This window comes from Medicago sativa, chromosome 4, assembly GCF_051527215.1.
Source record: "Medicago sativa cultivar Bolivia chromosome 4, Bolivia_mono, whole genome shotgun sequence".
NCBI lineage: Eukaryota > Viridiplantae > Streptophyta > Magnoliopsida > Fabales > Fabaceae > Medicago > Medicago sativa.
The window spans coordinates 37,132,186-37,149,810 of NC_140752.1; the positions used below are offsets into that span (position 1 = coordinate 37,132,186).

Consider the following 17,625-nt stretch of genomic DNA (forward strand, 5'->3'; position numbering starts at 1 on the left):
CACCTTAGGCACGTTGTCTTTTGAGTACAAGAGACCTTTCAACATGGTAAGTGCCCAAGCAAAGTTATTCTCTAGTTCAAAGTGAAGAAAGGCGAAACCAACGGAATACGTCATTTTTGTAGAGGTGCAACCAACTATCTCAAACAACGGCATTCTGTAGTTGTTGGTTTTGTATGTAGAGTCCATGACCAAAACGGTCGGAAAGGTGTTGAGCAATTTAATTGACTCCAGATGAGCAAAAAAGATGTCTTCAAGAGTGGTTTCCTCACTATTGCATCTTGTGTAACAGACGTACTTATGCTCCACCAACTTCGAAATCAAGAATTGCAACTCCGTCATGTCACCTCTTTCCCCCTTGCGCCATCTTGTTCGCACATTGTACACTTGCTTGATTGTTGCCACACTTTCGTTGTTGTTTTCCTTCAAATTGGTGAGAATATTCTGAGGCACCGTCAAACTCTTTGTCATTTCAATAACTTTTTTCTTCTCCTCCGCACAAAGTCTACCCGCAATTAGGTGTCCTTGTAACTTTCCCACCTCCAAGTCATGGTTGTGCATTCCACAAAGCATTGCAAGCCACCAATCATTTGCATCTTTATCAAAGAAACCTTTCAACCTAAACGGACAATTACATTTCCTTGAGCCAATGCCTTCAAGGTTCGGTTTCTTCCTTGTCTTAGGTGGCTTGTATACTCCACTCCTTTCACATTGCATCGTCAAGTACGGCCTTTTTATAACGGATTTATCTATACAAACACCAAATCCGGCCTTTACCCCTTGTCCGCGAACCCAAGTAAGTAACTCTTCTCGCTCTCTCCATCTTGCATTTGTTGTAAAAAATGAGGCGGTGTCACGAGCTTCACAAATAACACCGGTAGGTACCGGTTTAGGTTCTTCAATTTTACCAATTCGAGCTTGAATTGGAATTTGGACTTTAAATGGTTTCAAATTAAAGTTTGGTTTGACATCGCCGGAACCTACGCCGGAACCTTCACCGGAAACTTCTTTTTTGGCCGATTTCGGTTCAACGTCATCATCCGCGACTTTGTCAACCATCTCCATATATATCTATTGAATAAAAAAATTTACAAAGGAATAATAAATAAATTACTTGCGGAACAAGCTAACCAAGAACAAAAGTGGCGCTAAAAATTCAAAAAACATGACTGCACAGTGGCGTGACTTAAGTCACGCATGGCTTTAACACTTGCGACAGTTAAGTCGCGCAGCCAAGTTAACTTGCGCAAGTTAACTTGCGTACCTAGCCCTAGTGCCTACGAATACCAGACGAACCAAGCTCAAAAACCAGCAAAATGAGATGAGTTTAGATGGTACAATACCTGATATTTGATGCTTGATGAGCGTAGAAACTTGCTTCCTGACGATTTGCAATGATTTGGGATGATGATTTTGACCCAAAAAATCGCACTTTTTGGGTTTTTGAAGGTGGAGGGAAAGAAAATGGTGGTTGGAGTTCGGACTGATGTGTTTTGTTCAAAAACAGGAACATTGCGTGAGTTAACTTGCGTTGCGTGAGTTAACTTGCGCAAGGGTAAATTTGGCATGGCTGCAGGGTGCGAGCAAAATGTGCTGGGTGGAGAGCAAAATTCAAGCTATTTCTTTTCCAATTGCCGTAAGTGGACCTCACTACTCATGTCTATCAACACAACTTGGTGGCCCATCTCTTTTAGTTCTAGCTCTTACCATCCTTTTGTTTTATTCACACCACCAACAATAAACACTTGCTCACGTGACCATCAACCAAATTCAATTAACCAAGCTTTTCTTTCCATATTACCACTTAAATATAATGATAATCTACTATGTGACACAATAACTTTAAAACGATAATTTATTTAAATTGACACTAAATTAAATACTAGACTAATAAAAATAAACCAAAAACTTAACTAAAAAGACTCTAAAAATAGTGAATGACTGACTGTCATCACCCCCCCTGTAATTTTCCCATTTTTTTAATAAATTTGAGATTGGCGGCATAGGATGGAAGTTCATCGGGGTGCCAACCTAGTCCGGATGTCGTTGTTTCTCCTTGATGTCTGTCATTTCTCCTAATTTACCACGGAAAAAAAAATCTTGTATGCAATATATACTTGCAGACAACCTTTACATTCTCTAGACTCCTAATATAAACCTTGGATTACATCCTATCAACCGTGACACAAATAAATGTGGATACATTTTAATCTATAATGACTTTGTATGAGATCAATTAGTTTAAATTGATAATACAATTTCATTATGTAGTAAAAGAACAAGTGGAAACAACCCGCTAGTCAAGGGCAACGAAAGTGCATAGAAATCACGGGTGAGATCATCAAGTGAATCTTCTTAATTCGTATTTCTTAGTACGACTTTGCAATAATTTTTGTTTTGAAATCACCTTGACTATAATTTAAAAGGTTACGGTAACAGATATATTAGTTAAGGATTCAAAAATAAAATGATTGATAAATTTTACATAGAAAAATTACATTTTGTTGCTTTAATATGTTGAATGCATAATTTCTAAATGAAATTTTCAGTTTAAACTTTTAAAGAAACGTCATCAAAACACTTTTTAGCATTTCCTTAATTTAAAACACAAAAAGCATAAATTTTAAAGCGTTGAGTAAAAAATAAAGTCATTGCAAAAACTAAGCTGGTCGAAATTAAAATTACGAAAAAATAACCAAACTTTTTTAGTAACAAAAATAATACTACTAAGAGTAGAACAAAAAGTTAAAGAAAAAGATAAATAATACCAAGAGATATTTGCCTTTTAAAAAATAAATACCAATTTATCCTTAAGAATCTCAAATATGATTCAAATTGATGTTTCTTAATGATACTTCAGTAAGAATTAATTAAACCGACATTTACTAATGTTAAGAATCAAGTCTATATCTCAATATTTTGTAACCAATTTAATTCTTTTTTTATCGGACATTTTTGTCTCTGAAATCTGAATATGTAACGAGTAGCTACAACCTACAACAACAATCATTCAATGAATCGAAATTTCAAAATAATCTTTGATTGTGCACTATGCTAGTCAAAACCATCTTTTACTTTAAAATATTTTGTTAATAATGTGATATTAATCACAATATACTTATTTATTGTCATATTAGTCCAGATAAGTATTTTTTTTAAGAAGTCCATATAAGTATTTATTTACTATCATTTCAATCCATCTATGAAAAATAGTTCATGTCAACATTGAAGGACTATTTTAACGTTAGAGAGTTAGAGAGTATTTTAACTAACGAAATGCACAATCATGAACTAATTTGAAATTTCAATACATTGAGGGTTATTGTGGCTACTAATTACACAAGGACCAAAAATGACTATTTCTAATTTAACCAAACAATTGCATTCAAGTGATTAATGATCTCTATCAAGGATAAATTATAAATGAGAATCTGAGTTTGGAACAATGTAGGTATTGCCACAAAAATTAAAACCAAAAAATTTAGATCATAAATAACGAGAGTATGGAAAAGAGTTGTTCTAAAATAATACTCCATTCGTCCTTAGTCCTTATATATAAGTATTCATTTTACACAAAAATTGTCCCTAAATATAAGCCATTTTTTAAATTACAATATGCATTTATTTTATTTTTTTTCCTTAAACATACTCTTAATTAATACTATTAACTTGTTTTGAAATATGAAAAGTGAATTTTTTTTTTGTGGTGGTCGGGATTCGAACCCAAGACTTTGCATATATTATGCATTGTCGATACCAACTGAGCTAAGCTCACAAGAACATGAAAAGTGAAATTGAATACACATACAAACAAATGATAATTTAGTAATAGGCTAAATTACTCCGAATGTCTTTTAAGTTATTTAATTGTAACAAATTGGTCATTTAAGTTTTTTGTACCACTTAGATCCATAAAGTATTAATTGTAATAAGTTGGTCATATAAGTATTTTTTGTAACACTTAGATCCTTTAAGTTATTTAATCGTAACTTTTAATCTCCGGATAACTTATATTTTAAGATTTAAAACCCCCAAATTATTACGAGTAAATAACTTAAAAGGACCTCATCGGTATAAAAAAAAAATTAAAGAAACAAAATTAACTAACTTAAAGGACTTAATCGGTAAAAGAAACTTAAAGAACCAATCTATTAATTTTAAGCAACTTAAAGAATCTCTAATGTAATTTACTCTTTAATAATATTAACAATCAAAATAGACAAATTCATTGTATTAACAACTTTTTTTTTAAGAAAAAATAAAAGGAGTTTATACATAGGCCAGAAGGGAGGGAGTAGGAAAATATCATTTCTTTATCCAAAAAAACTTAAATTTCTTGTTAAATTATAGCCTTTACATCATCCGCAATTACTTTACCCACCTTGGGCCACGAGATTATTCCAAAAATGGACCCCATTTTCAATGACAGACAGACATACCCAAAAAAAACACCATTAAACTAAATCTTAATTTTTAGTCAAGATAATAAAATAATAATTAACAGTATTATGTTAAAAAAACGCGTTTGTAATAAAAATAAAAATAAAATAAAACTAGTTTACACTATTACACTCTCATTCCCATAACATAAACATTTTCTACCCAAAGGCCAAATCTGTGTTCTGATATTTTCTCTCCAAAATCCATAAGCCTTAGATGGGTTACCTCAATTTTTCTTGCAAAGCTGAATCTTCAATCTCAACTTCAAATTCTGTAACATCATCATCATCATCAAAACCAAACAAAGAGAACAAAGAAAAAACCATCAAGATCCAACAGTTTCAATACAGTGACCTTGAAGCTGCAACAAACAATTTCTCAGACAACAAACTTCTTGGCAAAGGAAGTCATGGTTATGTCTACAAAGCAATTGTTCGTGGTAAACCTGTAGCTGTAAAAAGACCATCCAGACCCATCTCATCCTCAGAAATCACCAATGAAGTTGATAACGAAATCGATATTTTGTCCAAAATTCATAGTCCCAGGTTGGTTAATCTTGTTGGTTTCACCAATGATTCTAAAGATAGGCTTTTGGTTGTTGAGTTTATGTGTAATGGTACACTTTTTGATGTTCTTCATTCTTCTTCAAGAAATCTTAACTGGGGTAGAAGAATTCGTTTGGCTTTGCAAACTGCTAAGGCTATTGATATTCTTCATTCATCAAACCCACCTGTGATTCATAGAGATATTAAATCTGCTAATGTTCTTATTGATCAGAATTATAATGCTAGATTAGGTGATTTTGGTTTAGCACTTAGAGGTTTTGATAGGGTGAGGTCAACTCCACCTGCTGGTACTATGGGTTACCTTGATCCTTGTTATGTTACACCTGATAATTTAAGTACTAAGATTGATGTTTTTAGTTTTGGGATTTTGTTGTTGGAGATTATAAGTGGAAGGAAAGCAATTGATGTTGCTTATTCACCTCCTTCTGTTGTGGATTGGGCTATTCCACTTATTAAGAAAGGGAAAGTTTTTTCTGTTTATGATCCTAGAATACCACCTCCTAAGGATCTTGTTGTGAGGAAACAGTTGGCTTTGATTGCGGCGAAATGTGTTAGGTCTTGTAGGGAGAGAAGGCCGTCGATGAATGAGGTTGTTAATTGGCTTGGTGGGTTGTGTAAGTTGGTTCCGAATCATTCGTGGAATGGTTTTAATAACCCTTGTATGATGGTTGAAACCGTTGGACGACCGGTTGAACCGAGGAACGGACATGTCAATAGTTCGAGGTTTGTGGATGAAGGGAATTTTGATGGTTTGGATGCTAGATTGTCGAAGTCTGCGTTGAGATATTCGAGGAGAGTGCATTCGGATTTGGGGTTCAGTAGTAACTTGATGGACCTTATGGCTACGACTGAGGAGGCGGAATTTGTACGAGATGGTGTTTTTGAACATAGTTCTAAATCAGTTGAACAAGTTTCTAGTTCAAGATTTGGAAGTGGAAGATATTTTGCAAGAGGGAAGAATCTATACAGGCCTTGTGGTACTGATAAGGATGCTTTTGGTTTGAGTAAAGTTCAGATTGTTGGGGAGAGATCTTCAAAACAGCATGAGATTTCTGAATCAACTTTGAATTCTCTTGCAACTGAGGCTGTCTAGTTATTTTCATAAATGTTTTGATTGGAGTGATGCTTAGTCTTGTAACACAGACAAATCAGATTGAAGGCGTGTCTTGTGTCTGACACTGACACGGCACCAACATATGTGGTTACATTCAATTATTCAATTTTTTAAAACTTGTGTCAACATGTCGGTGTCGTGTCTGTGTTTGTGTCGATGTTTCATAACTTGTAAGCTTTCCTTGCTTGCAAATTATACTTGTGTAGATTTGGTGTTAGTTCATTAATTGTGGATTTGAGAATTGACATGTTCATTTAACTGTAAGTATTTGGATTTGGATTGAAGGGCACATAACTTATGTTACCTTAAAACTGTTCAAAAATCTTTGTCAAAGGTTTTGTTTTCCCTATTCTTCCTGTCAATAACAAATGCAAAAGCCTGATTTAGGAACACATACTGATGTTATCTTACACAAACATGAAGCTGCTGCTGAAAATTGTAAAAACCTTTCAACTGCTTCATAGTTAAATAACTTGGTTGTATCTAGCTCAATTAAAATTTCAATTCAGTCGCACTGATGTTGTCTAATCTTTTTTTATTCTTTTATCATTCATCTGAGTTTCTTTTATCAAGTGTTGGACCAGTTTGGATTGACTTATTTGAGCTTATCTACTGACATAAGTTTTGTGAAACTGTTTGGGAGAATTTATGAAAATAGTTTATGACAATTTTCATAAGTTTTTTACAAATGATTTTCATTAGGTCTCCACTATAGTTTATAAAAACAACTTATAGTATATACAAAAAAAAAAAAAAAAAATTAATGTTATTTTATCTTTTGCTATAAAATATCAGGACTTCTGTTTGATACCTTTTTCTAAAATTGACTTATGTTCCATTCCATGTCTCTTTTTTCTAAAATTGACCTGGATTTCACTGAAGGCTGAAGCACGCTGTCTTCCATCCCACCCTACACTCGTAATCCCAATTGACTGTTAATAAACAGATCAAACAGATCTTTTTTATTCATACTAGGTAACGACATTGCTCGTATTTACGGTCTTGACAAAGTAATGGCAAGTGAATTTGTCAAATTTAAAGAGAGTACTATAGGTATTGCTTGGAATTTGGAATCCAAAAATGTTGGTGTTGTATTAATGGGTGATGGTTTGCTGATACAAAAGGGAAGTTCGGTAAAAGCAACATGTAGAATAGCTCAGAGTAAGTGAGGATTATTTGGGTCGTGTTGTAAATGCCCTAGCTAAACCTATTCACGGTAAAGGAGAAATTTCAGAGTTTATAAGCTATAAGTTAGTTTAATGGTCTTGCAAAACAGACCCTATATACAACTTTTACAGATTCATGTGATTGTTATACAAAATTGATTAATAAGAATAAAAATTACAAAGCAAATAGAAGCTTGTTTCAAGTCAAATTTTGAATTTATACTTATATGCTCTATTGAATATTATAATACTTTGATTATATCTTCATTATATACTTTGATTGAACCTTACTCACCTAACTTGTAGGGACACCCTTTAATTAACAAATGTGTTACCTTCAAAAGAAATGTGTCAATGTTCCATAGATTTTGTTTCCCTGTTGACTCTAAAGTAAACACTAATTCAATCAATTAACAATATTTCAATCAAGCAACTTTAAGCCACAGGTTAAGTTTGATTTCAGAAAATTATGGCGTAGATTAATATGTCACATTTGCTCTATGATATTTTTTTTTTTTATATATAAAACACAGAGGCAATGACAAAAAATTGCTGGAACCATTTCCATTTGTGTAGTGTCTAATGGACCCACCCCACTACCCAATAACAAAGTTTTGATTCGTCATTTTGTGGTCATTAGTTTAACAATTTGTATTATAACTGCTTATGTAATACAAGCTACAGATAAGGTTTGGCACAAGTGGCAGATAGCAAAGTCTCTCTAGATGGGAGGGGGCAAAGTCCACTTCACTGATATCTTTTTAGGGATATCTTTATGTTGTGGAATAGGAAATATCTTTTACATGATTCACCATTTACTTAAAAAGACATAAATATGTTTTTAAGCCTCTCAAAATTTAGTAAACTTTTATTTTGGTCCCCTAGATTTTGTTTTCACATTTTGGTCTCACAGGTCAACTGTGTTGGTTTAATAGTATTTTGCAAATCTTTTTTTTTTTTTTAAAAAGAACAAAAAATGCAAAATACTTTTAGCTTAAAAGTGAATTATCATTTTAGTCATCAAAGTAATATAGATAGGATAATTTGGTTCTAAAAATTTACAAATTAGCTTTGAAAATGGAAAATTGACAATAAAAATTTAGTTCATTTGTCAATATTTTTTTTATCAAATTCTAATAAATGTAGATCGTGAAATAAGAGACTCACTCAACATTAAAATATACTTATGAAAATATGACCCAACTGCGCACATATTAGCTAATGTCAGTAATATGTCAACTCAGCATTTTGATCATAAAACTTAGACTATGAGTTCGTTTGTCATATATTAAAAATAATGATTTTGATTTGTATTTATAAGAATAATTTTTACGAAAAAATAAATATTCATTATTATAGATGTAACATAATAAAAATCACATTTTAAAGCATTTTTTGAAATTTTACTACCATAAAAAGTAATATTATATAAAAAACTATTTAAACTGATTTCACATTTGAAACCTTTATTAAGAAAAAAATTGTTAAATTTGTCATAACAAAAAGTCACAACTCTTTCTGAATGAAAAAATCAATTATTAATAATGAATATGTTTCTAATAACAAAAAAAAAAAATACTATAAGAATTATTTTAAAAAGTCATAACAAACTGTCCTTAATTGATTATCAACTAATCAAATTACTCCACCTCTGATATTTTAAAATACATACTAGTGATGACTCTTTATTTATTCTTCTAAAATCATCACCCAAAAGACCAAAATAGTAGAGTAGTAGTGTGTACTGTTTGTTGGCATCTTTTATTAGAAATTTTACTAAAAAGAGATCAAAGAGTTTTCGGAGAGCAAAAGCAAAAATGATCCAATTTTAACAAACAAAATATATTTAAACCAACCAAGAATGTGACCAGACAGGTCGGTACCAGAAAGTAGGAATATTTAAAGGGGAATTAGTCACTTTAGTCCCTGAATGCGGAACGATTCGTCAATTTAGTCCCTGAATGTAGATAATATGCAAAACAGTCCCTGCATGGTCAATTTCAGGGACTAAAGTGACTAACGAAGTCTACATTCAGGGACTAAATTGACTAACGGAGTCTGCATTCAGGGACTAAATTGACTAACAAAGTCTACATTCAGGGACTATTTTGCAATTTATCTGCATTCAGGGACTAAATTGACAAATCGTTCCCCATTCAGGGACTAAAGTGACTAATTCTCCAATATTTAAATCTTGAAGTTTCCGAGCTGTATGCTTTGTAGGACAATTTTTTGTATGTTTGCTACTCTGTTCCTATCTCCTTTCACGTGCAACTCTTGGTAGAGCAACAAAATTTTGCTTTTGGCCACATAATAACTTGAAGTCACATCCCCTTCACATAAATAAATGTTTGCCCCGCTGTTATCTCTTTACCTGATTTCTTATAGTTCCTTCATCTCAAAATAACTAATTTTGTTTGATTACGTATACTATTCATATAATATATATTTTGTTTTTGGTGGGGTCATGGCGGGTCTAATAATAGAGGAGATAATAATCAGTAATCACTTTGATCTACTCACCCCTCAATAAAGAAAATGAACAAGAAAACTAGTACCAACTTGTTACAACTATCTGATATCTCCCTACTTAGAAATATCTCCCTCCTCGAAAAATGTCTTCCTTCTTAAACTATGAATGATATTTGATTAATTTATGAAATCCTCCCAGCGTTCTTCAAATGTAAAGGGACATTTTCATAAAAAAAATAATGTAAGAGGACATTAGATCAATCCGTGTCCATTTTTTATACTTGTACTTTCTTTGTCGTTTTATATTCATCAATCATTGCAATTGTGAATCCCAACTTTTAATCATGAATCTTAATGGTCACTACTCACTACATGTCTTCAGATAGAGTGTACACAATTAGCATCTTAGCTATCTAATATAAAAACATATTTTCAATGCATGAAAGATCAATATACTGTAACACTTTTCCTTTTTCTTTGGTACAAAAGCCAAAAGAACGACCAATATTCTTTCTTCTAATGATTGATTGAAGAGTTTCCGATAACAATAGGATTACATCAAAGTTTAACACTAAGCCCTTATCTTTTCACCTTAGTTTTGAATGTACTTACAGAATACATCTAAGAGCGAGCACCAATATATAAGCTTTTTGCATATGATATAGTCCAACATGGAGAGTCTAAGAAAGAAAAATAGAAGTTAGAAGGCGTGACCATTGAATCCAAATTGGGTGGTTGAGGAGGAGTGTCTCAAATGTTTTATGTGATACAAAAGTACCGCTTAAGTTGAAGGGAAAATTTATTGGACAACGGTAAGACCGACGATGTTGTACGGAATAGAATGTTAGGCGGTAAAGAACGATCATGAACATAATGTAAACGTAACAGAGATCATGATGATGCATATTCAGCGGCGGAGAAAAAAAAATGTATGGATGAACCACTAAAATAAACTATAATTTATATACGCAAAATTTATGTGTTAATAAACATTAAGCACGGTTTGTCAAAAAAAAACATTAAGCACAAAGTTAAGCTTTAAAAAATTAAATTACATACCATAGAAATTTAAAAAGAAAATATCTATGTATTTTAAATGACTCGAAAGTGTGATAGTAAGACGTACAAAAATGGAGAAAAGGGTAGACCGTAAGTTAATTTTATTTACAAATAAAAAATATTTTAGTAATTTCCCCTATAATTTTTTTTGTGGGGTGGGTCGTGGCCCACCCATGCCCTAAAGGGTCTCCGTCATTGGTTGTGTTGGATGTGCGGTAAGAATAAGTGGAATTTAATTAAAAATGACATAATTACTATGAAAGTTGGGGTAACATCTATAGTAGAAAAGATGGTAGAAACTATGCTTAGGTGGTTAATGTAGTATGAAGAGTAGATCAAGAGTAGATCAGATGAAAGGGAATGAAATTGCTTGAAGTATGGGTAGACCTAAAAAAAGAGAGAAACTATTTAATTCATGTAACGGATATCACTTAGTATGATAAAACTTAGTTCTTGTTGTATTATAACAATCGAGTGGAATGAACTTTCTGTATTCACCATTTGTGAAATGTTCTCCACATTATTTGTGATATTTACTTATGCTGTGCTAGCACTTCTGCACATTATTGGTAATTATGTTTGAGATCCAGTTGAACACTAAGTGTGGACATATCTTTCTGTTAAAATAAGACACTAATCCTTTTCGCTAGATAAAACATATATCCCAATGACTAGGTAAATCCTATCTTTTAATGTTATCTAGTACGATGCTCAGTTTGTTCATCAAACGATAACTTAATATGATTTATAAAGCGTAAATCATGTAATCAGTTTATGACCTTATAACACTCTTAAATAGGTCTTTGAGATTCTGGATATTTCAAAAAGATCCGTGATTCTACTAAACTGTTAACTTTGTCCCTAAATTAACCACTTACCGGCAATTAGTTCCTCGTATTATAACTAGTTCTTATCAATTTGGTTCATATCTTTAACAATTTATTATTAGTTTAGTCTCAAACATGTTTTTAAAATACAGAATATGATAAATTTTGATAGAATCGATCTCTTTAAAATATTTATAATCCAATGACCTATTTAAGAGTATTTTAGAGAATCAAGGATTAGTTTAGTGGTTTACTCGAATTTATAGAACTACTACAGACAAGTCTTCCATTTAAATTTATATTTTTCGCTGTCCCATTTTTCAATTTTTAACAAACATAGTGTAGCACTTTTGGTTGATATTCAGGCTAAGCTCCTTAAAAATTTAATTAGAGAGTGGATATCAACGCATAAAAACATATTTTTGTAGCGTTTTTTTTTTTTTGTGGTGGCCGGGGTTCGAACCCCGAACCTTGCATATTTTATGCATTAAAATTAATATTAAAAATGTCATTTATTATTTCGTGCAATTAATTTTGTAATTACGCGCTAAAATACATTAGTTCAAAAAGATATCAACTCATATGAAATGGCAATATTTTTGTAAAACAATCATTGCTAATTTAACATAATGCATGTTTGGATCACTCTGAGGATGACAAAATCACAATGAAAATTGCTTTTCTCACTTCCAAAAGTTTCTAATAACACATGGAAATGTATAAAATATCCTCAGTGGTAGTTAACTACCGCTGGCTTATAACCAGAAAACCGGCGATAGTTAACTACTGCTGGGTTTTTTTGGCCATTTCCATGTGTTATCAGGAACTTTTGGCAGTCATAGCAGCAACATCAATCACAATAGTTGTATGTTTCTTTAGGTCCATATTAAGGGTGCCCTGGATCCCCCAAAATTGTAGCCAAGAAAATAACTACACAGACCCCGAGTTATCCTCATTCAGTCAGAGTTATTGTAACAGCCAAAAAAAAATTGTACAGACAATGGCTTCCACTATTAAGACAAATAGGATCTATCTAAAAAGCGTTAGCTTCATAATCCAAAAAACTCGAAGAAAGTGACTGTCTTTTACTCTTTAACTGTTTGCATAAGTATGAAAAGTCTATATTCCTTTCCTTAAATCAAGGCTTTACAGCTCACAAACTTTCTTTCCTATTAAGCACATGAAACTTGAGAAATTAAGAAATATAGACTTGAAAACAGTTAAAGAAATATAAGTATGTTTGTACCAAAAAAAAGAAAAAAAGAAATATAAGTATGAGAAGAGAAAGTCTATAAAACCGCTTCTGGGTGTTGAGAATTGAAACCTAACAAGCACTTAACTTGAAAATTAATTAATTGAATTTGTTTCATGAATTAAACTATAGTTGTAAATTGAGTTTGTTAACGAAATTAACTGAACTTTATTATTAAGATAAACTAATTGAATTTAAATTATATATATAGTTGGACTTGTTTAGTTTTTTTTTTGGTACAGAAAAGAGGGCTAAGCCCAAAAAAAATTAAGAAATTAAACGTACATTCTTAGATATGCAAACCCCGGAAATGTCCTCGAACAAAATACTCTGCAGCTCCTTTGGAGGGACCTCTAAAACAATAGGCACAAAAGAATCTTGTGTAAGACTATATGCAGCTAACAAGTCTGCACTTCTGTTTCCTTCACGTAAGGTATGGTTTATTTGAACCTCCCCAAAAAGTTCAATTAGATCTCGGATTCGACGAATCAAAATGGGGATAGCCCCATTAATCTTGCAATTTCCCGTTACCATGTCCACTAGCAGCTTGGAGTCGCTTTCCACAATGAGTTGCGAAAAACCTTGTCTTCTGGCTATCCTTAAGCCCTCATACATGCCCCTACATCTCAGCATAAAGAGCATCACATGTTCCAATCTTCCGAACATAACCTTTTAGTCACTGACCGTTGGAGTCTCGAATAAGGCCCCCACAGCCTACGATGTCCACTGACTCCTTATAAGCTCCATCACAATTCAGTTTCACCCGATCTCCATGTGGTCTCTTGTTTAGTTTTATCTCGAGTATATAGATATATATAATACTTAACAAATATATTTTATTTTTATATTTATATGATTGTTTTTGAATACTTAAATAATTTAAGTTGAGTTAGCTCCCCTAAAAAAATTAAGTTGAGTTGGCTAATTTTTAAACGTTTCGCTAAGACGACAATATAAGAAAATCACGCAGATCTTTTGTGGTTACAAGATCTTTTGTGTGTTGATTATTTTTTACCGAAGATTATATGTTTTTTTGAAGGAGTATAATTATTATTTTTAAATGACAACAATCAATATAAAGTAATAAACTTTCAACCAAACGTGCTAAGATTATCAAAATACAAAGTTAACTAGGCTCCAGAACATTAGTAGCAGTTATGTGTGAAACCATTTACTTCGCCTTTAATTCATGATCAGCCCAATAAATATTTAATTTCGGGGGGGGGGGGGGGGGGGGGGTGGCAATAAATATTTGGAGCATAATGGCAATTAATTTTATAAAAAAATGTAAGATTTAAAATATCTTTGTTAAAAATATAATGAAGTTTGATTTTATCCCTTAAAACCCTTAATGTAGATTAGGATTAAGATAATTTTTTATTTTGGGTAAATAAGTTTTTCGTCCCGAAAATATATCAAAGTTTGATTTTAGTTCTTAACAAATAAAATGGGATTTTTCATTGTTTTTAGTCCATAATGACCAACTTATGTTCATACGAATGTCAATATTTACATCTCTTATGTTCAACCCTTGTATGCCCATATTATTATGTTCAAGAAATGTCAAAAACATGTCACAATTATATCCATTAACGACTAAAAACAAATGAAATTTTTTGTGACGATAAAAACATCTCATTTTATTTTTTAGGGACTATAATCAAATTTGATATATTTTTTTGATAAAGCTAAAAATATATTGATAAACCAATAAAAGCACCTCCAACACAAGGTGTACGAGAAACTTAAGAATCCGAGATGTTCACATTACAAACCAAAAACAGCGAAGAAAAAAAAAAACTATACAACTGCCTTTAAACACGACAAAGGACTCGGCCTCCAAGTGAGGTAATCAAAATCAAATAAGACATAATGCAATTTTAGCCACCAAAAAGACGGGAGTTTAACCTTTTCTGTTAAAGAATGAGGAAGATTTACCTTATGGTTAAAAATCCTCGAATTTCTCTCCTTCCAAATGAGAATTTTTAGAAAACCCCTCTAGCTCACCAAACTGAAGAAGATGATCATATAAATTACCGTGATGAGCCGTTGATAAACCTAACCAGCTAGAAACCAGCGACCATATCCGACCAAACAAATCACCGTTGAAAAAAGATGATCTCAGTCTTCTAAACAACCACAATCGGCAGAACAATAAACATCAAAAATATTGTTAAATTTGAAATATTGTTAGGGACGAAAAACCTATTTAACCCTAAAAAAGAGAACTTTTTCATAATACTTGTTTACATTAATTTATATTTTTTAATTAGAATTTTTTTTATCTTTGATCAAAAATATTATTAAATTATTAATTTAAAACGTTAAAGATTTAAAGTTATATCCACTTTTGAATTGTTTTATTTGAGCTCGAGTTAAACTAATTTGTTTGCAAAAATGAATTAAGTCGAGTCCAAGCTAAAAACTATGTTTATATCAATCTCGAGTCAAGCTTTAAATTAAATAAGTTCTTATTAAGTCAAACTGACTAATTTCCAACCATACTTAAATAATCATTTGTGCTTGATTTTGATTTTGATTTTGTATTGTTCTGTGCTACTGAGGTGTTTTCTGATTGTTTATGAGAGGTAGAATTTTATGTGAGGAATTGCTTCACGATCCTAAGATCGAAAAGACCACGAGAGCTAATCGGAAAGCAGTCTAGTTGGCCTAGTTAGCAGAAGAAGTATTAAGAGCAACACAAGGTTGTCCGACTCAGGGTGTAACTGAAGTAGTAATTATGGGTGATAATCCTCAAGTACCACCACCAAGGCCTATCATGGGTGAGTATGGGGTGGCGAGCAACAGGAGTCAACTGACTCACATTTTTCAACTTGCCACCTTGTAGTCTTTGACATTAAGAACTCAATTCTCAAAGGCCTGTGTGAGAACCAATATGAGGGAAGGATGCTTAATGCCCTAATGAGCATCTCAGTAGATTTTATGAAACATGTCAATATCATTTACCCCCGGATCATGTAATTGAGGATCAGAAAAAGTTGTGGTTGTTTGCATTCACTTTAATAGGGAGAGCTAAGGATTTGTTGTTTGTATTGCCTTATGGGACCATTCAAACCTAGGATGAGCTGCATCTGAAGTTTTTGCCAAGATTCATGCCTATGTCAAAAAATTGGGAGGAAAAGCACCAAATTACAAACTTCAGACGAGGTGAGCTTGAATCTCTCTATGATGCATGGGAGAGGTTTAAATTGTTGTTGAAAAGTTGTCCAGCACATAAGTTGAGTTAGGTAACCCAAATGCAGATTTTCATTGAAGGACTAAAACCAAATACTTGGATTCTTTTCGATGCCTCGGATGGAGGTAGTATGAAAGTGAAAACTGACCGAGAAGTACAAGCCTTAATTGAGAACATGACTCAAAATGAGTATATGTATGAAATTGTTCGAGTTAAAAGGGCTGGGTTTTAGATTAATGACAAGGGTGCACTCATGGCTAGTTGTACTCTTATAGCTAGACAAATGGAAGCTCTTTCAATGCAAATGCAAGTTTTGAGTATGAGACAAGCACATGCAACAGGTGCAGAATGTTCAAGCTATTAAGTGTGATTTCTATGGTTAGGGACATGAACATGGTGAGTGTGTCCCAGAGGGAGTGAGTGAGGAAGCCATTTACATTGGAAAATATGATGATAGAGCATCATATGACATTTTTTGTTATATTTTTCGTACTTTTCTTTGCATTTGAAGACAAATAATATGAGAGGCAGGGGATTTGTTAAGTTTGAGGAACATATTGTTTTGTTTTCACTCGAGTCGTTGTAATTCGCTTTTATCCTAGATCATGCAACTCCATAGGTGTTTTGAGTGTTTTGCAGTGAGAAATCATGTAAATCGACAAATCAAGACATTACGTGAAGGATCAAAGATATGAAATTGAAGACCAATGGTTCTTAGAAGGTTGTTGAAGACAATTCAAAGTGAAGACAATTCATTTCAAGTTCCTAGGAGTTTTTAGACGGAAGAACGATCGAAAACGGGACAAAAACGCAAGATAACACCCAAGAGGGGCTGCTTCAGGCCCCCTACGTTTGAGGCAGCAATGGCTACTGCCCCATGCGCCCCTGCATCCAACCCCATGCGCCTAGGCACCCTGCTATGTCCAGAATGGGCAGTTTGCTTGTTTTTCAAGGTGGATCGGTGCAAAAAGCCTAGTTTTCTTCTATTAAACCCTAATTAATCATTTGTTATAAATAGAGACTTATGCACCCATTATTATTCATTCATTCAGAAACATTGATAATCAAGGCAAGGGTCAAGCATTAGAGCTTCAGGGCATGATTCTTCCTTCTCTTGTTCTCTCTAGGGTATGTTTTTCTATTGTTTAGTTATGATGTTCTTTATGAAGGTGAGAAAAACACAAGAAGGGGGTTGAATTGTGTTAGCTTTTTGTTGTTTTAGACTAAGTCTGAAGTTCAGCTTCTGATAGATTTCAAAACCTGAAGCAGATAAGAAAGAACTAAAGAGAGAGAAGAAAGAGACACAAACAATTTATCCTGGTTCCTTCCACAATCCGGAAGTAGTCCAGTCCCCTTGTCACATACAAGAGATTTTTTACTATAATCACACGAGATTACAATTGCTCAAGCACACAAGCAAGAGACTTCTAACAAACAAAGATTACAAAGAAAAATTGTTTGGTTGAACACTTGATATACAATCAGATGTGTTCACATATACAAAACAGTTCAGACTCTAGACTTAAGAATTTCTAA

At 32.8% G+C, this 17,625-nt stretch overlaps 1 protein-coding gene across 1 annotated transcript; it reads left to right on the forward strand.

Annotated features, from left to right (window-relative positions):
* Nucleotides 1-4,567: 4,567 nt before the first annotated feature.
* On the forward strand, nt 4,568-6,439 carry LOC146929140 (Protein kinase superfamily protein). Its single transcript, XM_085701201.1, has one exon. It carries the CDS (start codon nt 4,654-4,656, stop codon nt 6,094-6,096), a length of 1,443 nt encoding a protein of 480 aa, XP_085557327.1. The 5' UTR covers nt 4,568-4,653; the 3' UTR covers nt 6,097-6,439.
* The last annotated feature ends 11,186 nt before the right edge of the window (nt 6,440-17,625 follow it).

Coding starts and splice junctions, on each gene's coding strand:
- LOC146929140 (XM_085701201.1), top strand. CDS start 4,654: ATGGGTTACCTCAATTTTTCTTGCAAAGCTGAATCTTCAATCTCAACT.